Source organism: Hyperolius riggenbachi, chromosome 7 (genome assembly GCF_040937935.1).
Source record: "Hyperolius riggenbachi isolate aHypRig1 chromosome 7, aHypRig1.pri, whole genome shotgun sequence".
In the NCBI taxonomy this organism is placed as follows: domain Eukaryota; kingdom Metazoa; phylum Chordata; class Amphibia; order Anura; family Hyperoliidae; genus Hyperolius; species Hyperolius riggenbachi.
Genome location: NC_090652.1, coordinates 75,151,034 through 75,174,218, shown reverse-complemented (window position 1 = coordinate 75,174,218; position 23,185 = coordinate 75,151,034). Strand labels below are relative to the sequence as shown.

Sequence of the window (23,185 nt, the reverse complement as noted above, 5' to 3'; positions counted from 1 at the left end):
TGCAGGTTCTCACGCGCCCGCATCCATGTCCCGTCTCCTCCATTCACTTCTGCATCAGGAGATGCGGAAGTGACGCAATGCGGCAAGGTAGCCACATTCGCATCAATTCACACATGGAAAAGGGCCCTTAGGGCCCCCTTGTGTTCGTTTCAGTAAGCTGAAGTGGAGAGGGGTCAAAGAAGGTAGCTGGTGGACCCCTTGAAACCCACTAGGCCTCAAGCACTTGCCTAGGTTGCCTGGTGGATGATCCTGCTCTGCTTATAGAGTCATCATGAAGAACATTTGTGATAAACTGCAGGCCAGAGAAGCCGTAACACAGACACACCCAAACATTTGTGCACTTTTATTTTATTGATGATATAGGTCAGTGCTAATGTGAAATACACAGTGACTATATAGAGATGCATTTATCTCCACTGATCATGTTCTGCCATTCTGTGCAGTGTGTGGACATGTGGATAGGATTTCTCAGAGGGAGAGTGGTGGATAAATAAGAATAAGGCAATGATAATACTCATTAAATAGCAGGAAGCCATAACAAAATATCCAATAACACGTGAGCAGAAATCATGTAAGGCCTCAGGCTCTGCCCCAGCCGCGGCTCATGCAGCACACCAGGATGACAGGAGGGACTTCCGTTGGCTGTCTAGCCGTAGAGGCGGGCGAAGCAGGCTTGGCAGTACGGTTTGCCGTCTTGCTCGCGGAAGGTACCTTTGTTGAGCTGTCTGAGGCAAAACGTGCAGCTCAGGTGCTGCGGGTGGAACTTCCTCCCCATTGCAGTGACACATCGGCCTGTGATTGGTTGTTCGCAGCCAGCACACAGTGACCCACGGGAAGAGTGGTAATGAGTCTCACACAGAGGGACACCTTCATTCTCGAAGAAGCTTCCGCTGATGAAGGGAGTGTGACAGACCTGTGGAAGCAAGAAACAGACATTTTAATGCTGAGGGAATTACCATATTACCATATTTTGCAGGACTAGGACTATAAGACACTCCTGACCATAAGACGCACCTAGGTTTAGAGGACAAAAACCAGGGGAAAAAAAATATATACTAAACCTGGTGCATCCATGGTGAAGGAGCATCTTTTGGATTATGCCCCCTTTGTACCTCTTGTGTCTCCCTGTGTCCTTCTCTGTGCCCCTTATGTCCTCCTGTTTCCCCCATGTGTTCGCCTCTGTCCTCCTTGTATCCTCCTCTATGCCCCTTTGTTTCCCCCTGTATCCTCCATTTGTCCCCCTGTGTCCACCTCTGCTTGGGCACAGTACAGGGAGTCCCCAGCATTACGGATGGTTGGAGGTTCGTATTCAGGGCCGGATTTGTGGGCAGGCATTAGAGGCCCAGGACTAGGGCGGAGCCAAGGTAGGGGCGGGTTAAGAAACTGGCAGCAGTGTCCCAATGGCCGCCCAGTCACTTTGCAGCCGCCCGCTCCTTTCCTCTGCACACAAAAGCATGTCTGTGTGTGCAGGCTGCAGCTGCGGCGGACTGGGGGGCAGTCCCCTCTGCTCACCTCCTGAGCCCAGATGCATTCCGTCCGCGGCTGCCCGCCCTCCATTAAATTTGCAGATAGCCATTGTATGGCTAGCAGGCAGCGGGCGGCATCCTGGAAGGGCAAGGGTCGCGCTCGCGCACAGATAGATGATGGGTGATCAGCTGCTCCTCGCCCCCCTCTGCGCTGTAAACATGAGAGCTGGCAAGTATGGATTGTGTACATCAAAGTCAGCAGCCTATCGCGCAGCTCTGGGGGGAGTGGCCACGCCCCCAAGCCACGCGATTGGCTGCTGACCGTGCTGTGCACAATCCAGCCTTGCCACCTCATTGGCTGCTGTTCGGCATGTGACACGTGGCGGCAGTGGGGGACAAATTTAACATCTTTCCCGGTGGCTGGGGAGTCGGGACTTATGGGCGGACAACAAGGCAGCGAAGATGGTAGGGGAGGCAGCCAGCATTGAGAAGCAGACACAGCCAGGCAGGCAACTGGCATCATGTTGCCTGGCTGCAGTTCCCCCTAACAAATCCCGGGGGCTATATATCGCTGCTTATGCTGTGCAGATGAGCCACCAACCAGGCAGTGCCAGTGGTAAAAGAACAAAAGCTCCACACAGGTATTAACATATAAAAGTCCTTTCACCCTGACCTGTAACACAGTCAAGTTCGATAGCTTCAATATACTGGACCTAAGATAAGATGATTTGCTGTTTTTTGCTGTTGAATGTTTCTCATCCTACACTACCTGATTTATTGCCCATTCTTAGTCATTCCACTTGTGTAATGGCTCCTTCCCTCTTCCACATTTTTCGCTTTTCTTCCCGTCACATTCTCCCTCTCTTGTTCTCTATTTCTGTTCTTTTTAGCTGCCCTCTTCCCCATCTTGTTCCCTTTCTCTTTAATCTCCCATCCTGTGCTCTCCCCCTCTTTTTCTTCCTTCCCCTCTTGTCCCTTTCCTCTTTCTCTTTTATGCACTTTAACTGTCCTCACAAGAGCTCACAATCTAATCCCTATCGTAGTCTAATGTTACTATATTATTTTAAAACATTTATTCGGTGCTGATACCTGCAGCACTTTACAGATTACATAGTCATGTCACTGACTGCCCTCAGTGGAGCTCGCAAATGGTGATGGAATATTGTGGGTTGTGAGGGGCGGTTTCTTGACTGCTGGCCTAGGGCGGTAAAAAGTACAAATCCGGCCCTGTTCGTATTGGCAGGCGTTCACAGGTCAGGACTCCCTGCATTTGGACTATAAGACGCAGTGACTTTTCCCCCCACTTTTGGGGGAGAAAAAGTGAGTCTTATAGTCCAAAAAATACAGTACCATCTTTTACCAGCAATCAAGGCTGGATTTATATTTTTGCCACCCCTAGGCCAGCTTTCTTGTTGTTCCCTATCCATGAGCAGCAGTCCCCCTCCCATTCCATGGGCAGCCCACTCTTCTGTGTGTAACATTCTTGTACAGCAGCCTCTATCTTTCACATATAAATCCTTTGGGCAACAGAATCCCTCTTCCATTTATTGCTCCCCATTTGCAGCCTTTTATTTCAGGTTTCTCCAACATTTAGCAACTCCTTTTCTATGGCCAGCTGCCCCATTAGGCATTAGCCGCCCAAGGCCATGGCCCTTGAGGCCTTTCCAGAAATCTTGCCCTGCCAGCAATGTAAACCTTTAGGCCTCGTTCACAGTGGGGCGTTGCGGTGGGAAGTAACAGACGCATTGTCATGCTGAACATTGCACTGTAATGTACAACCTATGCAACATTCACAGTGGGGCCAGTGCAATCTAACGGCATGTGGCAATATGTGCGTTCACAGTGACAGAGAAGCAATGCTTGCATTACGTGTGGTGGGGCTTTTCCTCTCTGTGGTGCTCAATGCCGGGTTTATACTTTTAGCATCCTTAGTCCAACTTTTCCCTCCATGTGCAGCCACCCCAGCCCATGCGTACTATATGTGTACAGCAGCACCTCTCTTTCATGTACAGCTCTCTTGGGCAGCGGCACCTCTCTTCCATGTGTTGCTCCCCATTTGAAGTCTCACTTTTATATTTGCAGCCGCTCATCTTCCATGTCCAGCCTCTCCCTTTGGCTGCAGCTGCCCAAGACCTGGGCCTTTGTGGCCTTGCCAGAAATCTGGCACTGGTTGCATTCCTGTTTTTACAGTAAACACAATGCAACGCCCACCGTGACCGTTACCTTTAGTACAACTAGGATTAATTCATGAAACTCAGGTAAAACTGTCATGTGCAAGAAGTGCATGTCAATTTACCGATGTTTACTCCGGTTACACAGCCCACATTATGCACATAGTGCAACTCACGTCACCTAGGCGATTTTACCAAAGTTTTGTAAAAACAACCCTGTTGAACCTTAGTGGCCAATTCCAACAGAAGTTGGGTAGGAGGGTGATATTCAGGTAATTTGGATTAGTCTGTCCATTACATTTTTTCCTTTATCCTGAAGGTACCAGATAATTTTACCAAAATTTGGCAATGGAGGCGGAGCTCAGGCTTGGAAAGAAGGATAAGTGCAGCGTGGGGACTGAGAAGTAATGGTGCTCATGGATGTACTGTACACTAAATGATTAGAATAGAGTTCCAGAAAGTCTCCAATACATACGTACGCCTTTTTAAAGGCTCCCACGCCGTCTTCCTCCGCCTCCTCCTTCTGCCGGTAGAAGCCCCGTAAGTTTGGCCAGTCGTGGCGCACTGAGCATGCGCAGCCTGCTGCGCTTCCGTGGCCAAGAGCGCTCTGTGTATGCGCAGTATTACTGTACAGAACTCCTTCAGCCGCGGTAGCGAGATGTAGAGTGCACGCAGCCGATCTGCGCATGTGCTGACTGGCCAAACTTCTACTGGCAGAATGAGGAGGTGGAAGAAGACATTCATCTTTATTCATCTCTGGTACACTTTAAAAGCAGAATATAGATAGTCAACAAAATGTTTGTGCGCACATTTAATGCAAATTGGAGCTTGCAGTTGCAACGATAACATGCATTTATTGCCAGTTTTGATTGGCCCAACTCCAAGCTGCATACCATTGGCATAAAATGTGCATGCAAGCCAGAATTTTTAGTATCTCATTGGCTATCTCTAAAGGCTTATACACACACTAGATTAATGTTGGCTGAGCAGTTGACAATGACAAAGGGTGTATACCATTGCACCTAATTGGCCGTTAGGCGTCTGCTGATCAGATATAAGGTAGGAATGTGCTAGCTGGGAGTGTGCATTTGCTTTTTGTGTTTTGCAGTCAGCATTCAGTTCAGAGGCAGTGCGGGTGATTCCCCTGGTGGTGAGAGGTCCAGGACTCACCTGTATCTCCCTCATGGTGGTTTAGTGGTCCCGGTCTGTGGCAGATTCCGGGGCCCCTGACTGTCGTGTGAACCAGTGTTTTGTGGTTTAGCAGCTTCGGAACTAGTCGTCCCATGCAGCTGTCCCCAGTCCTCTCCACCACCTTTATTTAGGTAAGCCCTGCCGCATATCTCCTGATCTTTGCCTCTCCTCTTGGCACCACAATTATTCACTGTTATCTACACTATCATCTACCTCATTTGTTTTTTGTTACATTATTCTTTGCACATTTATTTATTCAAATTTTTTCACTGTTTGCATGATTGCATCAAACTTTTTGCACCTTATTTTCCTCTATGAGGTCATATCTTAATAATAGCATTGTCTGCACTTTTCTATGGATGCATATTTCAGGAGGCATCCATTTACTTTTGTGTGTCTTGCTCCTGTGAACGCATGATGAAGAGGGGAACCCAGATTAGGAAGCGGCTGCTGCCTAAAGCAGGTAATAGCAGCGGTGGCCGCGGGTGGAGGAGGAGGAGGGTGCTATACTGGGCACTATACTAGCTATACTGGGCACTATACTGGCTATACTGGCCACTTTACTGGCTGAACTGGGCACTTTACTAGCTATACTGGGCACTTTACTAGCTATACTGGGCACTATACTGGCTATACTGGGCACTATACTGGGCACTATACTGGCTATACTGGGCACTTTACTGGCTATACTGGGCACTATACTGGCTATACTGGGCACTATACTGGCTATACTGGGCACTATACTGGCTATACTGGGCACTATACTGGTTATACTGGGCACTATACTGAGCACTTTACTAGCTATACTGGGCACTATACTAGCTATACTGGGCATTTTACTAGCTATACTGAGGCTGAGGCACTACCTACCCATACTGGGCACTATACTAGCTATACTGGGACACACTGGGATCAAGCGCCTGCACCAATCCAGCATTTCCTATATGGGGGTCAATCATTTTCCCCTGTTTTTTCAGGTAAAAGTTGGGGGGTCGGCTTATATGGGGGGTCGACTTATATGCGAGTATATACGGTAGATTTATTTGTTGTGCATTTGTTAATACTGCTTGCAGGGCTTATTGCCACCATTGTATGATACAAGGGGCCTCTTGGGCTGGGCACGGCGCTGTCTTGTTTTTAATTGTTTTTAAACTTTTGTAATCAGCTTGATAAAAAGAGATTTTGCATTTACTTTTGGCTTTTTGCACTGGTCATTTGTTCTTGAATATTATATTCTATATCTTATGGGGGTTGCTTTTCCCCTTTTTTTGCCTTTGTAAGTCTTGTAGTTAGGTTGATGACCTTACCCCCTTTCCCTTGACACATTTGTGTTTTTATTAGCAATATTTATTGCATTATTATTCTTGCTCACTTCTTCCTGTTTAACCCTCTCTTTAAATTACATGCTAAGCATTGTCACAATGCAGTACTATACTACATTTGTGTAATTGGCCACTTACATTACACACAAAACACTGTGGGTGCCACAATCCATTTAGCGCTGATATGTAACTTTCTTTCACCGGCTGTGAGCACCCAGCACAAACCGCTCCAAATAGCCGGAAATAATCGTCTGAACAGTAGGGGTCACCGTCTTTCTCGTGGAAGCCTAGGCGAAACAGAGAATCTGTCAGTGTATAGAGCGGAGAAGCTTGGACAATGGAGAGATTGGCTGACCTGTTCAGTAAAAATTTATTGTGAGGTCATTTATTCTAATCTTTTTTTTTTTTGAGTATTCACTATGATTTTCACACATGCGATAATAGCACTGGCGTAACAATAGCCCCTGCAAGGCCTGGAGGCTAAGGGGCCCGGCAGTGGCAGCTGCTTGTGTGCGACAAATTCCTCTTCTCCCCCCTGCACCTCAGAGACTGTGCAGAGCAGTGGCAGCCACTGTGGAGAGTATACTTGACCTAATTCCAGTGGGAATGGGGTTATTGCCTTTTTTGCTTTTTTAAATCAAATGAAGTGTTCCCATTTATCCTTGCAAAAGAATCAGACTATATGGAGCCAGCAGAATATTGTGCTGTACATTTGCATAAAGCAGGACACGACATTGCACCATTTGCATCCTTTTAGGGCCATTCATTACACATGGACATGGTATCCTTATGTCTATGGGGATGTTGGCTCAGCATATACTGTTCTTGTAGTCATTCCTTCTCAGCAGCAGCTTAGAGCAATACTAAGCAGTCGTTGCAGTGAAGCAAATGAAGAGCTCTAGAGCGGTCACAGATATGTATGTAAAACAGCTTGTTCAAATACTTGAAACGTATACAACATACATTTCTGACTATTAAGGTGTTTCTATTGTTACCTTCTTCTCCGATTGGCTTTCTACAGACTTTGCAGAGGAAATGCTCTGGATGCCAAGTTCGGCCAAGTGCAGTTACCAAATTCTGCAAACATCAATGGACAAAAAGACATCAAAGTGAGACATAAAGTGATAGCAGAAGAAAAAGCAACAGAACACAACAATCAACAGGACATGGAAATGTTCAGAGAACACAGAAGCACCAGACAAAGAATCATAAAACAATGCCTACAGTGCGGATTACAGCTCAGTATAGATCCCTGTCATACTTACCTGAATAATTTGACAATACTAGTCACCTACTTTTTGGTACTTTTTCTATTGCAGAGTGCTGAAAGGTTATTTTAAACAGAAGGATGAAAAATGATCTCCAAGGAGACAACTTAGGGGGAATAGTGAATTGGATCAAAGCCACCCTATCTTTCAATTCTTCACATAATCACCTCCTTTATATAAGCATTTGTCATTCCTTTTAACAAAGTTTTAAATCCCTTGGCTGAAGTGGTATTACACTGCTCACCTATGGGTTGCTAGGACTGGGGATGGGAGGGTTGGTGGGGTGTTAACGCTACTGAACAAAGAGTTACTGGGGTTCTGCAGAAGAGATTAACCTGAAAGCTACAAGTTAAATTACACAGAAAGCATACCTTGCATGGCAGATAAAAGCCAGACTGTATTTAAATGTTTTCTTATTTGAATATCTTATTATGAACATAAACAGTCTTTTTATTGCGTGAGTAAACCTAACCAGACTCTGGTCTCATGTCTGAGCTCAGATTCCAATCCTATCATAGTCATAGTCTTATGTCCTACCACATTATAGTTATGTAACTACAGTATATAGCACTGACATCTTCTGCAGTTTTTTACATAGTCTTCTCCCTGACTGACCTCAGGGGAGCTCACAACTGAATGCCTATCACAGTTATCGTCCTACCATATTATTATTATGTATTTAGATAGCACTGACATTAGGGCTGCACGGTTTTTCGGTTTTAAATTGAAACCGCGATTCATTAGAAGACGATCTTCTGATCGTCAGTTTTTTGTGAATCGCGGTTTCGCCTGCCCGTACGGCTCTGCCCGCCCGAATGCATTAAATTCTGAATACGGAGGGAGGCTGGGGGCGGATCCACAGCTGTCATGCATAAGATTGCTGCTGATTGGGCAGAAGCTGCGTACAGCTCCGCCTACCGTCTGTTAGCACATGCTGCGGGTCATGGGGTGACACAAGTGAACTAGGAAGTACGGAGGGAGGACTCTGCCGCTATAGGAAGTACGGAAGCCCCTGAGGACTCTGCCGCTATAGCGGCTGAGATAGCCGCTACAGCGGCTGAGATAGCCGCTATAGCGCCAGAGTCCTCAGGGGCTTCCGTACTTCCTAGTTCACTTGTGTCACCCCATGACCCGCAGCATGTGCTAACAGGCGGTAGGCGGAGCTATACGCAGCTTCTGCCCAATCAGCAGCAATCTTATGCATGTGTCCGGCGGGATCGTGCTGATGCCTCCCATGATCAAAGAAGGAGATGAAAGGGCCAGCGGGGAGGATAATTACAGCGGCTACTCCTATCCCACTTGGAACCACCGGCTGGGGATCACGCTGCTGCTGGGCTAATGCCGGTAACCGGGTATGATCAAAGGGCCACATTGTGGATCATTACCGCGGCTATTGCCGCTTGGAGTCACCATGGATCACGCTGCTGCTGGGCTAATGCCGGTAACCGGGTATGATCAAAGGGCCACATTGTGGATCATTACTGCGGCTATTGCCGCTTGGAGTCACCATGGATCACGCTGCTGCTGGGCTAATGCCGGTAACCGGGTATGATCAAAGGGCCACATTGTGGATCATTACTGCGGCTATTGCCGCTTGGAGTCACCATGGATCACGCTGCTGCTGGGCTAATGCCGGTAACCGGGTATGATCAAAGGGCCACATTGTGGATCATTACTGCGGCTATTGCCGCTTGGAGTCACCATGGATCACGCTGCTGCTGGGCTAATGCCGGTAACCGGGTATGATCAAAGGGCCACATTGTGGATCATTACTGCGGCTATTGCCGCTTGGAGTCACCATGGATCACGCTGCTGCTGGGCTAATGCCGGTAACCGGGTATGATCAAAGGGCCACATTGTGGATCATTACTGCGGCTATTGCCGCTTGGAGCCACCATGGATCACGCTGCTGCTGCCGCCCCACTGCGCACCTCATTGGGAACATTTGGACCAGCCTGGACCCCCAGACAGCACCCAGCTACTGCCACCCAGGCTGGTGAGATATCATGTAATATAACTGTAGTGGTTAGTTACTGTAGCTGGGAGGGGGTTTTATGTAATGTAATGCAGTGTAGCGAAAAAAAATCGTGAAAAAAATCAAAATCGCAATTACTGAGATAAAAATCGCAATTTCAATTTTTACCTAAAATCGTGCAGCCCTAACTGACATCTTCTGAAGCACTTTACAGAGTACACAGACATGTCACTTCCTCTCCTCAAAGGAAATCGCAATCTAATCCCTACCCTACTCACACTTTCATGTCCTACCATATTATTTTTATTTATGTTTATAATGCTGCAAAAGAGTTATCAAGCGCTCCACACCAATACAACTATAATGCTGACATCTTCTGCAGCACTTTGCAGAGTAAACAAATCGAAAAAAGGGTTGGCACTACCAGACAGTATATAGCTCAATAACATTTTATTCCCAAAAATACAGCAGACCATAGCAGCGACAGACCGCTGTTTCTGATTAATGTCCTTCTTCAAGCTGCATCAAGTCAAACGACTTGATACTTCTGGTGGTACCGACCCTTTTTTGGATCTATTGGACGGTGGCCCCTAGCGGTACTTGGGCTCGGCACTCTGCTTTTTTTCTGTTTTTGTGGGTGCTCCTTCAACCTCTGTTGTGTTTTACAGAGTAAACAGTCATGTCACTGACTGTCCTTAGTGGAGCTCCCAGTCAACTGCCTACCATAGTGGCAGTGCCACCCCTTTAGTCTATGGCCAATTTACAGTGGGAATCAGTTAACTTTTTAGTATGTTTTTGGGATGAAAGAGGAAGCCAGAGTACCCACAGGAAAAACACGTAAACATGGGGAGAATACACAAACTAAATGCCAATAGTTTCCTGCCTGGGAAGATGAGGCAGGAAGAGGAAAGCTGTCTTCAGATTAGTAGAGAAGAAGTAGCTGAAGGATGAAGGGTCTCTTCAGATGATTTCAGAAGAAACAGGAAGAAATAGGTTCTCGTCAGTTGAGTACAGAAGAAGCGGGAAGAGGAAGGTTCTTTTCAGATGAATATAGAAGCAGCAGGAAGATGAAGGTCTTCTTCAGATGAGTACAGAAGCAGGAAGATGAAAAGTCTCCTCAGATGAGTACAGAAGAAGCATGAAGATGAAGATTCTCTTCAGATGAGTACAGAAGAAGCAGGAAGATGAAGATTCTCTTCAGATGAGTACAGAAGAAGCAGGAAGATGAAGATTATCTTCAGATGAGTACAGAAGAAGCAGGAAGATGAAGGTTCTCTTCATATGAGTACAGAAGAAGCAGGAAGATGAAGGCTCTCTTCAGATGAGTACAGAAGAAGCAGGAAGATGAAGGCTCTCTTCAGATGAGTACAGAAGAAGCAGGAAGATAAAGGGTCTCTTCAGATAAGTATAGAAGAAGCAGGGAGGGTCTTTTGATTCGAAAACAGGAAACAAAAGGGAGTTGAATGAGAAAAGTTGAAGCAGGAAGGCAAATAGTTTTGAATGATGAGAGGTGAAGAAGGCAGAGTGTTAGATGAGAGGTGAAGCCGGAAGGTGAAGGGTGTCTGCTGGAGAAAGGTGAAGCAGGAAGGTGAAGGGTGTCTGCTGGAGAAAGGTGAAGCAGGAAGGTGAAGGGTGTCTGCTGGAGAGAGGTGAAGCAGGAAGGTGAAGGGTGTCTGATGGGTAGAGGTATAGCACAAAGGTAAGGGGTGTTGGATGGGTGGAGGTGAAGTCACAAGGTGAAGTCTTTGAGTGAGGCAAGAAGGTAAAGAGACCCATGAAGAGATGTATGTCCTTCTATAAGCAGAGATGAGAGAGAAGAAAGGTACCAGTCACCTTCAGTATGGGAAGATCACACAATGCACAGCGTGGGGCATGGAGATCAAAGTAGTCTTTCTCACAATACGGTTGCCCATCTTTCTCAAAGAAATTCGTACTTCCAATGAGAGATTTGCAGTGAGCGCAAACAAAGTGCTCAGGATGCCAGGTGTGGCCCAGTGCTGCAACGACCTGCAGAGGTGGAAAAAAAAAAGTATCAGAGTAGAATTTTTCTTAATACAAAAGGATCATTCTCAATACTCAGCATCGACCTCAAGGCCTAATTCCACTTTTTTAATCTTTATCACTATCTTCTCTTATTCCCTGCATCTACCATCTAATCGAACCCTCATCTATCCCTCATCTCCCCTATACTTAGAACTTTCCTGTCATGGTTCTTCTCTTATGCAAGCATTCATTCACAATTTCCTATAGTAATGCTTCTTCATCACTTACACCTCTCTTTATAAGACTTTCCCAATCCACAGACCTATGCCCCATACTCCCAATATGCTTCTCTCATGTCTCCACTTGTGGCAACCTTAGCTCATCTTATGGTCCCCAAAATCGCATGTACTGTATGCCTCCTCATTTCTAACTTACAGGTGAAACTCAAAGATTAGAATATTGTGGTAAAAGTCCATTAACTTCAGTAATTCAACTGAAAGAGAACCTGAGGCGGGGTTCTCACAATGCAATCCCCATACAGAGGCTGGGTCTGCCTATAGAACCCAGCCTCTGTTGCTCTTTTAATCCTCCCTAAATCCCCCCTGTGCTCTGTAATCCCCCCTAAAATACAGCCGCGCTGTGCGGGCTGTGTTTATCTCTTTACTGTCACTCTCACCGCTCCCCCCGCCTCCTGCAGAGCTCCAATCAGCGGCGAGGGAAGGGACGCGGGCGGGACTGGAGCTCTGCAAGAGGCGGTGGGGGGGGGAGCGGCGAGAGTGACAGTAAAAAGATAAACACAGCCCGCTCTGACAAGCTGCGTGTCAGCAGCGCGGCTGTGTTTTAGGGGGGATTACAGAGCGCAGGGGGGATTTAGGAAGGATTAAAATAGCAACAGAGGCTGGGCTCTATAGGCAGACCCAGTCTCTGTATGCAGCTAGCATTGTGAGAACCCCGCATCGGGTTCTCTTTAAAAGGTAAAACTAATATATGAAATAGGAACCCTTTGCAGGTGTTGGATTAAACAGCTGATTAGAGTCTGACACTTTGAGCCTAAAATATTGAACCTTTTCACAATATTCTAATGGTCTGAGATTTTGATTTAGAGGTTCTCATAAGCTGTGAGCCATAATCACAAAAATTATAACAAAGACTTAAAATATTTCGCTTTACATGTAATGAGTCTATTTCATATATTAGTTTCAACTTTTAAGTTGAATTTCTAAAATAAATGGACTTTTGCACAATATTCTAATTTTTCGAGCTTCACCTGTACAATCTTCTGCTATCAAAGCCATACAATGAATGAGGTGTTTAAAACCAAATCGGAAAAAAAGGGCGCAGGCTTCTGCAAAGTTGCGATAAGAGGCTATGTAGATAAATTTGGGTGCCCAGAGGCACCCGATTAGTGGCAAGAGGGGGGCATTTAGCGCAGAAAGGCTTGTGGAAAAGAAAATGTGGATAACTATATTGCGGCATTGCATAGCCACTTATCGCGACTTTGCGGACGGAAAGGGGGGGCACATTACGGAGGGGGATTAGGGTTAGGCACCACTTGGGGGGTTAGGTTTAGGCACTATAGGGAGAACTTAGGGGTAGGCACCCCCAGGGGGAGCTTTAGGGTTAGGCACCACTGGTGGGGTTCTTAGGGTTAGGCCCCACCAGGAGAGAGTTTTAGGGTTAGGCTCCACCGGGGGGGGGGGGGGGGTAGGGTCTCAGGGTTAACACCACCAGGGGAGAGTTCTGTGTGAGAGTAGGTTTAGGTTGAGCCATAGTAAAATATTGGTAAATATTACTGATATTCTACTATGGAAATTCAGTAGTAGAATATCGCTATTATCAGCGCCATTCTACTACTATCAAACCCTGTGCCTATTTTTCCAGGCGCTTTTTTTCCATGAATGCATTTAAAACATCATAAAACTATCCTAATTACCATCCTGCCTTCACCTACTAAACTATTCCCTTCACCAGGGCTTCCCAACCCTGTCCTCAAGTACAAAGAAACAGTGAATGTTTTGCAGAAAACCACAAACATTCACAGGTGAGGTAATTAGGATCTCAGCAGAGCTGATCAACTACCTCTGTGGATTTCCACAAAACATGCACTGTTTGTGGTACAAGAGGCAGGGCTGGAGTTCTCATAAGGCTCTCTAGGCACATGCCTACAGGTGCCATATGTCGGAGAAGCGCCCCCCCATTCATGAATGTCCCCCTGGTTACTGCTGTCCTCTGCTCCTTACGTCGCCCCCTCCATTAATGTCCCGCCAGTTACTGGCTGCTGCGCTCCGTTCCTTCTGCAGAAAGTATCCCCATGCTGTTCCATGCTGCGGTCCGCTCCTCTCCCTCCCTCCGTTAAAGTATACAGGCAGCGGGGGCGTGGCCTGAAGCTCATGGCGTGAGGACGTGTGGTGGCAGAGCTCCCGTCCAGCGGCACATCTACAAGCATCCTGACCATCTCTAAGTGCACCGTTTTGGCTCCCAAAGTGACCGTTATCCCTCCTGAAGCACTGAGCTTGGATATGGCAGCCTCTCGTGGCTCGCAGGCAGCAGCCAAACCGGAAAAGTTCTGCCGAGACCACGACAGCACGAGCCAAGATGGCGTCGCAGCATCAGATCCACAGGCCTCAGCTGACAATACCCCTCCAGAACAACCCGAACCCACTCTCGCACAAGATCTGCAGGCAATCTCCGACTGCCAATCGTCCCTGACCTCCATCACTTCCACCTTGGAGTCTGTGAAGACGGACGTCACTTTCCTCCGCCAAGACCTACGCGCTTTGAAAGACCGGGTAGGTCAAACAGAGCACCGCATCAGTGAACTGAAAGACTCTGTACGACCCCTACAAAAGGAAATGGGACAGAACCAAAAAGGTATAAAGTCCATTGCCGATAGGCAGGAAGACCAAGAAAACCGCCAACGCCGCTCCAATGTACGGATCGTGGGCCTCCCTGAAAAGGCCGAAGGCACAGCACCGGAGCAATTCACAGAGAACCTACTTAAGACTCTGTTCGGTGAGCATAACTTTTCCCGCGTCTTCGTCATTGAACGCGCACACCGAATCTCTCCTAATGTCCCTGCACCAGGTCAACCGCCACGCACTTTCATCTTCAAACTTTTGAATTACAGGGATCGGGATGCCGTGCTCCGTGCGGCGCGCGAAAAAGGCCCCATCTCCTACGAAAACACCAACATCTCCTTCTACCCAGACTTCACTGCGGAGGTGCAGAAACAGCGTGCCAAGTTTATTAATGTCAAGCGTAAACTTCGTGATGCACACCTCAAGTATGCAATACCTATACCCCGCACGCCTCAAGATACTAACAGATGAAAAATCCTTTTTTTTCACTGAACCTGAGGACATTATCACCTGGCTTGAAACCCGCGCCCGGAGATCTGTTCGCTCCTCACCTCATCGCTGAACTCCCACCTGGTCCGTCTGGTAACTATTACTTTAAACTACGACATACATACACCCCCCATAGTATGTCTGAATTACTTTTTTTTCCCCACTACTACCACCTTATACTGCAGGTATACTGGTGCAAGTTTATCACACACTATGGGGAAAACTACTAGGTGGGCTGATCTGCTCATCTCTGAACCGCGAACAGTTATGCTTCTGCTCCATATCTAATGATAACCCCCTGCAACACGCTTGTAGACTCGACTGGGGGAGTTTCTTTTACTTATATATCCCTGTTTATTACAACTGCGTTATATGCTTTGTGGGTTTTATGTTGTTCTATGCTTATTTTCATAATACAAACTTGTCTGCTGAAACTTGTATTTGAAATACTACTCTGAATGCACGCCAAGCTCGATTCTTGGTCTCCCCTGTAACTATACCAGCTCTAATTCACGGATCTGCCCTGCAGCGCCCTTCTATTTCCCCTAATGTACACCCTGATTTGATATCAATGTACCCATGCTCTGTAAAATACCACTCTATATGATGGCTGCCATATATGCTAACCTGACTTCAGGTCACAAGTGTAAGGTCTTTTTACTCCCCTTAACATGCTGGACGACGCTGCCTCCTATCGTCCTGTCACCACCCCACCCACACTCTCCAACGTTTCTCAGAGTGTGTCCCCGCACCGACTAGTTTGCTTTTGAGTGTTCTGGATGAGCCTTAGGCCCTAGATCACTTACCTGTTTACTATGTGTTTTGACTGGGTAAAGGCTTCACTTATCTGTTACAGTGAAGCAGGGTGTTTACTGGGTTTTTTGTTGTTATATTTTACGTTACTCATTGACCATGCTGCTTACTGTACAATCCTTTTACACGCACCCAATACACTCTCCCCCCCCTTCCCCCCTGGGACATGTGTACAAACCAATCTCCTCTGCACATTTTGATCTATATACTCCCAAATGGCATCCACAGTTGCTGCTCTTAAAATAATCTGTTGGAACGTGAGGGGACTTAATGACACGATAAAGAGATCAATAATTCTTAATCATATGAACAAGCACAAACCAGATATACTGGTACTGCTTGAAACTCACATCACTGGCAGTAAATCCAAGTCTCTTATGCGTCACTGGGTAGGCAAAGCTTTTCATTCAGACTTCACCCAATACTCCCGGGGTGTTTCCGTACTTATCAGGAAATCTATCCCATTTCACCTAATCAACTCCCAAATTGACCAATTTGGTCGCTATGTCTTCTTGCACGGCCTTCTATATGATAAGCCAATCGCTATGCTGGCTTTCTACATTCCTCCCCCCTACTCCTCATCCCTCCTTAAAGAGGGCCTACGTTTTATCTCTAATCTCCCTCAGTGCCCAGGCATATGGATGGGAGACTCCAATATGGTATGTAACTCCTCTCTAGATCGCCACCCTGCGGCCATTAATAAACCCACTGCCTTTTCCCTCCTGATGACTAAGATGTCACTACATGACACCTGGCGTCTCCTTAATCCATATACCCAACAATTTACTTGCTTTTCAGCAACTTACAACTCCCTCTCCAGACTGGATCACTTTTTTGTAACTAGCAATTTACTGCCACTGGTGAATAACGTTGCATTTCTACCCCAAATTGTCTCGGATCATTCCCCAATATGTCTGTCCCTGGCATGGAGTGAGTCTCCCACCAAATTTGTGTGGAAATTCAATCCATTCTGGCTCACTTTGTTCCCCTCGGAGGATTGGCTCATAAACAAATTACACTCTTACTTCAACACTCACAGGGAAGAACCTAATATAGCGCTGGTTTGGGATACCTTTAAATCACACCTACGTGGCCTCCTTTCCAGCGCTGTATCTCACTACAAAAGGTAATCCAATAAAAATATCCTAAACTTACAAACCCAAATCCCCTTGTTGGAACAGACTTATGTTGCCAATTCCTCTGAGGCGAACGAAAGAGCGTGGAAAAAGGCACAAACCCAGCTTTCCCTCCTGCTCAGGGAAAAATCACAAGCTAAAGCCTTTTTTCACAAACAAACCTTCTATGAGCAGGGGGAGAAGACGGGCACTATACTGTCCAGGCTGGCTAGAGACAGATCCACCTCAGGATATATTCACTCCATTAAAAATGACTCTAATATAACAATTACAGGCCCCAAGCCTATAAATAAATGTTTTGCCGCATATTTTCAGGATCTATACACCACTAGATCTGAATTTACCCGTGAGGACGCCGAGATCTTTCTCTCAGAAATAACTCTACCTCGACTATCCCCAGAGGATATGGAAATGTTAGATGCTCCCATCACCTTGGATGAAATAGACCTGGCTGTCCACTCTCTCCCCAATAGGAAGGCACCAGGTCTGGATGGTATCCCTAGTGAAGTACTTAAAAGATTTTCTGAAATTATCTCACCCCCCCTCCTGCAAACTTTCCAACATGCATTTGAACAAGGTACCCTCCCCTCCTCCATGCGAACGGCTTTGATCGTACTGATCCCCAAACCTGGAAAAGATCTATCACTCTGCGATTCATATCGCCCGATTTCCCTACTCCCCACAGATGTCAAAGTTCTTGCTAAAAATCTTCCCACAAGGCTAAATAAAGCTATTTTGTCCCTCGTACACGGAGACCAGACTGGCTTTATGCCAGGGAAAAAAACATCACTTAATATTCGACGACTGTTCGCTAATATTCAAGCCCCCCACGATAACCGTGGTAATCGTATAGTTGTCTCTCTAGATGCTGCTAAAGCATTTGATGCAGTTGAATGGCCCTTCCTATTTGCTACTCTTTCCAGGTTTGGATTCGGAGATAACTTTATCCGTTGGGTACAAGTCCTTTACAAAAACCCTCTAGCCCAAGTCTGCACGAACTCTAACATTTCTGACCCATTCCCTATAGGAAGAGGGACAAGGCAAGGCTGTCCCCTTTCTCCCCTACTGTATGCCCTCTCCGCTGAACCGCTCGCTTGTAAAATACGTCAACACCCCAATATTATTGGATTTAAAATTGGAAACCTAGAAGAGAAAATAAGTCAATATGCTGATGATACCATCCTATACTTAGCAGATCCGCATAGCTCCCTAACCACCGCATTTAATCTTATTTCGGAAATGGGCAAATACTCAGGCCTATCCATTAACTGGAGCAAGTCTGCTATCTTATGCTTGGATTGGCGTAGCAGGGTCAAAAACTCCTTACCTCTTGGTAAATTGGTATACCACCACAGAGGTTGCCCCTCGAAATTTAACCACTTCCCGACCGCCGTATGTACAATTGGCGGCCGGGAAGTGCACCCCGCAAGGACCGCCGTATTGACAAATGGCGGCGGTCCTTGTAGGGGCATGGGCGGAGCGATCGCGTCATCCGTGACGCGATCCTCCGCCTCCGCCTGGCGCCGCTCACCCGCCGCAACATCCCGCCGGCCATACGGAAGCGCCGGCGGGATGTTAACCCGACGATCGCCGCATACAAAGTGTATAATACACTTTGTAATGTTTACAAAGTGTATTATACAGGCTGCCTCCTGCCCTGGTGGTCCCAGTGTCCGAGGGACCACCAGGGCAGGCTGCAGCCACCCTAGTCTGCACCAAGCACACTGATTTTTTACCCCCCCTGCCCCAGATCGCCCACAGCACCCATCAGACCCCCCCCCTGCCCACCCCCCAGACCCCTGTTTGCACCCAATCACCCCCCTAATCACCCATCAATCACTCCCTGTCACTATCTGTCAACGCTATTTTTTTTTATCCCCCCCCCTGCTCCCTGCCCCCTCCTGATCACCCCCCACCCCTCAGATTCTCCCCAGACCCCCCCCCCAGACCACCCCCCCTGTTTACTGTATGCATCTATCCCCCTGATCACCTGTCAATCACCTGTCAATCACCTGTCAATCACCCATCAATCACCCCCTGTCACTGCCACCCATCAATCAGCCCCTAACCTGCCCCTTGCGGGCAATCTGATCACCCCCCCACACCAATAGATCGCCCGCAGATCCGACATCAGATCACCTCCCAAATCCATTGTTTACATCTATTCTCTCCTCTAAACACCCACTAATTACCCATCAATCACCCATCAATCACCCCCTATCACCACCTGTCACTTTTACCTATCAGATCAGACCCTAATCTGCCCCTTGCGGGCACCCAATCACCCGCCCACACGCTCAGATTGCCCTCTGACCCCCCCTTATCAATTCACCAGTGCATTAATTACATCTGTTCTTCCCTGTAATAACCCACTGATCACCTGTCAATCACCTGCCAATCACCTATCACCCATCAATCACCCCCTGTCACCCCCTGTCACTGCCACCCATCAATCAGCCCCTAACCTGCCCCTTGCGGGCAATCTGATCACCCACCCACACCATTAGATCGCCCGCAAACCCGCCGTCAGATTACCTCCCAAATGTATCGTTTACATCTGTTATCTTCTCTAAACACCCACTAATTACCCATCAATCACCCATCAATCACCCCCTATCACCACCTGTCACTGTTACCTATCAGATCAGACCCTAATCTGCCCCTTGCGGGCACCCAATCACCCGCCCACACGCTCAGATTGCCCTAAGACCCCCCCCCCCTTATCAATTCGCCAGTGCATTAATTACATCTGTCCTTCCCTGTAATAACCCACTGATCACCTGTCAATAACCTGCCAATCACCTATCACCCATCAATCACCCCCTGTCACTGCCACCCAACAATCAGCCCCTAACCTGCCCCTTGCTGGCAATCTGATCACCCACCCACACAAATAGATCGCCCGCAGATCCGACATCAGATCACCACCCAAGCGCAGCATTTACATCTATTCTCTCCTCTAAACACCCACTAATTACCCATCAATCACCCATCAATCACCCCCTATCACCACCTGTCACTGTTACCCATCAGATCAGACCCTAATCTGCCCCTTGCGGGCACCCAATCACCCGCCTACACGCTCAGATTGCCCTCAGACCCCCCCTTATCAATTCGCCAGTGCAATATTTACATCTGTCCTTCCCTGTAATAACCCACTGATCACCTGTCAATCACCTGCCAATCACCTATCACCCATCAATCACCCCCTGTCACTGCCACCCATCAATCACCCCCTGTCACTGCCACCCATCAATCACCCGCTGTCACTGCCACCCATCAATCAGCCCCTAACCTGCCCCTTGCGGGCAAACTGATCACCCACCCACACCAATAGATCGCCCGCAGATCCGACATCAGATCACCACCCAAGCGCAGTGTTTCCATCTATTCTCTACCCTAAACACCCACTAATTACCCATCAATCACCCCCTGTCACTGCTACCTATCAGATTAGACCCCTATCTGCCCCTAGGGCACTCAATCACCCGCCCACACCCTCAGAATGCCCTCAGACCCCAGCCCTGATCACCTCGCCAGTGCATTGCTTGCATCTATTCCCCCCTCTAATCACACCTTGAGACACCCATCAATCACCTCCTGTCACCCCCTAGCACACCTACCCATCAGATCAGGCCCCAATTTGCCCCGTGTGGGCTCCTGATCACTCGGCCAAACCCTCAGACCCCCTTCCGATCACCTCCCCAGTGCATTGATTGCATCTATTTTCCCCTCTAACCACCCCCTGAGACACCCATCAATCACCTCCTGTCACCCCCCTAGCACTCCTATCCATCAGATCAGGCCCAATACAACCTGTCATCTAAAAGGCCACCCTGCTTATGACCGGTTCCACAAAATTCGCCCCCTCATAGACCACCTGTCATCAAAATTTGCAGATGCTTATACCCCTGAACAGTCATTTTGAGACATTTGGTTTCCAGACTACTCACGGTTTTGGGCCTGTAAAATGCCAGGGCGGTATAGGAACCCCACAAGTGACCCCATTTTAGAAAAGAAGACACCCCAAGGTATTCTGTTAGGTGTATGACGAGTTCATAGAAGATTTTATTTTTTGTCAAAAGTTAGCGGAAATTAATTTTTATTGTTTTTTTTTCACAAAGTGTCATTTTTCACTAACTTGTGACAAAAAATAAAATCTTCTATGAACTCGCCATACACCTAACGGAATACCTTGGGGTGTCTTCTTTCTAAAATGGGGTCACTTGTGGGGTTCCTATACTGCCCTGGCATTTTAGGGGCCCTAAACCGCGAGGAGTAGTCTAGAAAACAAATGCTTCAAAATGACCTGTGAATAGGACGTTGGGCCCCTTAGCGCACCTAGGCTGCAAAAAAGTGTCACACATGTGGTACCGCCGTACTCAGGAAAAGTAGTATAATGTGTTTTGGGGTGTATTTTTACACATACCCATGCTGGGTGGGAGAAATTTCTATGTAAATGGACAATTGTGTGTAAAAAAATCAAACAATTGTCATTTACAGAGATATTTCTCCCACTTAGCATGGGTATGTGTAAAAATACACCCCAAAACGCATTATACTACTTCTCCTGAGTACAGCGGTACCACATGTGTGGCACTTTTTTACACCCTAAGTACGCTAAGGGGCCCAAAGTCCAATGAGTACCTTTAGGATTTCACAGGTCATTTTGCGACATTTGGTTTCAAGACTACTCCTCACGGTTTAGGGCCCCTAAAATGCCAGGGCAGTATAGGAACCCCACAAATGACCCCATTCTAGAAAGAAGACACCCAAAGGTATTCCGTACGGAGTATGGTGAGTTCATAGAAGATTTTATTTTTTGTCACAAGTTAGCGGAAAATGACACTTTGTGAAAAAAAACTATTAAAATCAATTTCCGCTAACTTGTGACAAAAAAATAAAAACTTCTATGAACTCACCATACTCCTAACAGAATACCTTGGGGTGTCTTCTTTCTAAAATGGGGTCATTAGTGGGGTTCCTATACTGCCCTGGCATTTTAGGGGCCCTAAACCGTGAGGAGTAGTCTTGAAACAAAAATGACCTGTGAAATCCTAAAGGTACTCATTGGACTTTGGGCCCCTTAGTGCAGTTAGGGTGCAAAAAAGTGCCACACATGTGGTATCGCCGTACTCGGGAGAAGTAGTACAATGTGTTTTGGGGTGTATTTTTACACATACCCATGCTGGGTGGGAGAAATACCTCTGTAAATGACAATCTTTTGATTTTTTTACACACAATTGTCCATTTACAGAGGTATTTATGCCACCCAGCATGGGTATGTGTAAAAATACACCCCAAAACACATTGTACTACTTCTCCCGAGTATGGCGATACCACATGTGTGGCACTTTTTTGCACCCTAACTGCGCTAAAGGGCCCAAAGTCCAATGAGTACCTTTAGGATTTCACAGGTCATTTTGAGAAATTTCGTTTCAAGACTACTCCTCACGGTTTAGGGCCCCTAAAATGCCAGGGCAGTATAGGAACCCCACAAATGACCCCATTTTAGAAAGAAGACACCCCAAGGTTTTCCGTTAGGAGTATGGTGAGTTCATAGAAGATTTTATTTTTTGTCAAAAGTTAGCGGAAATTGATTTTAATTGTGTTTTTTCACAAAGTGTCATTTTCCGCTAACTTTTGACAAACAATAAAATCTTCTATGAACTCACCATACTCCTAACGGAATACCTTGGGGTGTCTTCTTTCTAAAATGGGGTCATTTGTGGGGTTCCTATACTGCCCTGGCATTTTAGGGGCCCTAAACCGTGAGGAGTAGTCTTGAAACGAAATTTCTCAAAATGACCTGTGAAATCCTAAAGGTACTCATTGGACTTTGGGCCCTTTAGCGCAGTTAGGGTGCAAAAAAGTGCCACACATGTGGTATCGCCGTACTCAGGAGAAGTAGTATAATGTGTTTTGTGGTGTATTTTTACACATACCCATGCTGAGTGGGAGAAATATCTCTGTAAATGGACAATTGTGTGTAAAAAAAATTAACAAATTGTCATTTACAGAGATATTTCTCCCACCCAGCATGGGTATGTGTAAAAATACACCCCAAAACACATTATACTACTTCTCCTGAGTACGGCAATACCACATGTGTGGCACTTTTTTGCAGCCTAAGTGCGCTAAGGGGTCCAAAGTCCAATGAGCACCTTTAGGCTTTACAGGGGTGCTTACAATTTAGCACCCCCCAAAATGTCAGGACAGTAAACACACCCCACAAATGATCCCATTTTGGAAAGTAGACCCTTCAAGGTATTCAGAGAGGGGCATGGTGAGTCCGTGGCAGATTTCATTTTTTTTTGTCGCAAGTTAGAAGAAATGGAAACTTTTTTTTTTTTTTTTCTCACAAAGTGTCATTTTCCGCTTACTTGTGACAAAAAATAATATCTTCTATGAACTCACTATGCCTCTCAGTGAATACTTTGGGATGTCTTCTTTCCAAAATGGGGTCATTTGGGGGGTATTTATACTATCCTGGAATTCTAGCCCCTCATGAAA

The 23,185-nt window shown here is 46.8% G+C and overlaps 1 protein-coding gene across 1 annotated transcript in view; it reads right to left on the bottom strand.

The window, feature by feature from the left end:
* Positions 1-331: 331 nt before the first annotated feature.
* TGFB1I1 (transforming growth factor beta 1 induced transcript 1) overlaps positions 332-23,185 on the bottom strand; it is a 49,103-nt gene continuing 26,249 nt past the window's right edge. The window contains exons 9-12 of the mRNA XM_068244147.1: positions 11,227-11,400; positions 7,146-7,227; positions 6,289-6,437; positions 332-913 (exon numbers count right to left, since the gene is read on the bottom strand). Coding sequence (XP_068100248.1) covers positions 647-913; positions 6,289-6,437; positions 7,146-7,227; positions 11,227-11,400 — 672 coding nt within the window. The 3' untranslated portion in view covers positions 332-646. The remainder of the gene's footprint in view (positions 914-6,288; positions 6,438-7,145; positions 7,228-11,226; positions 11,401-23,185) is intronic.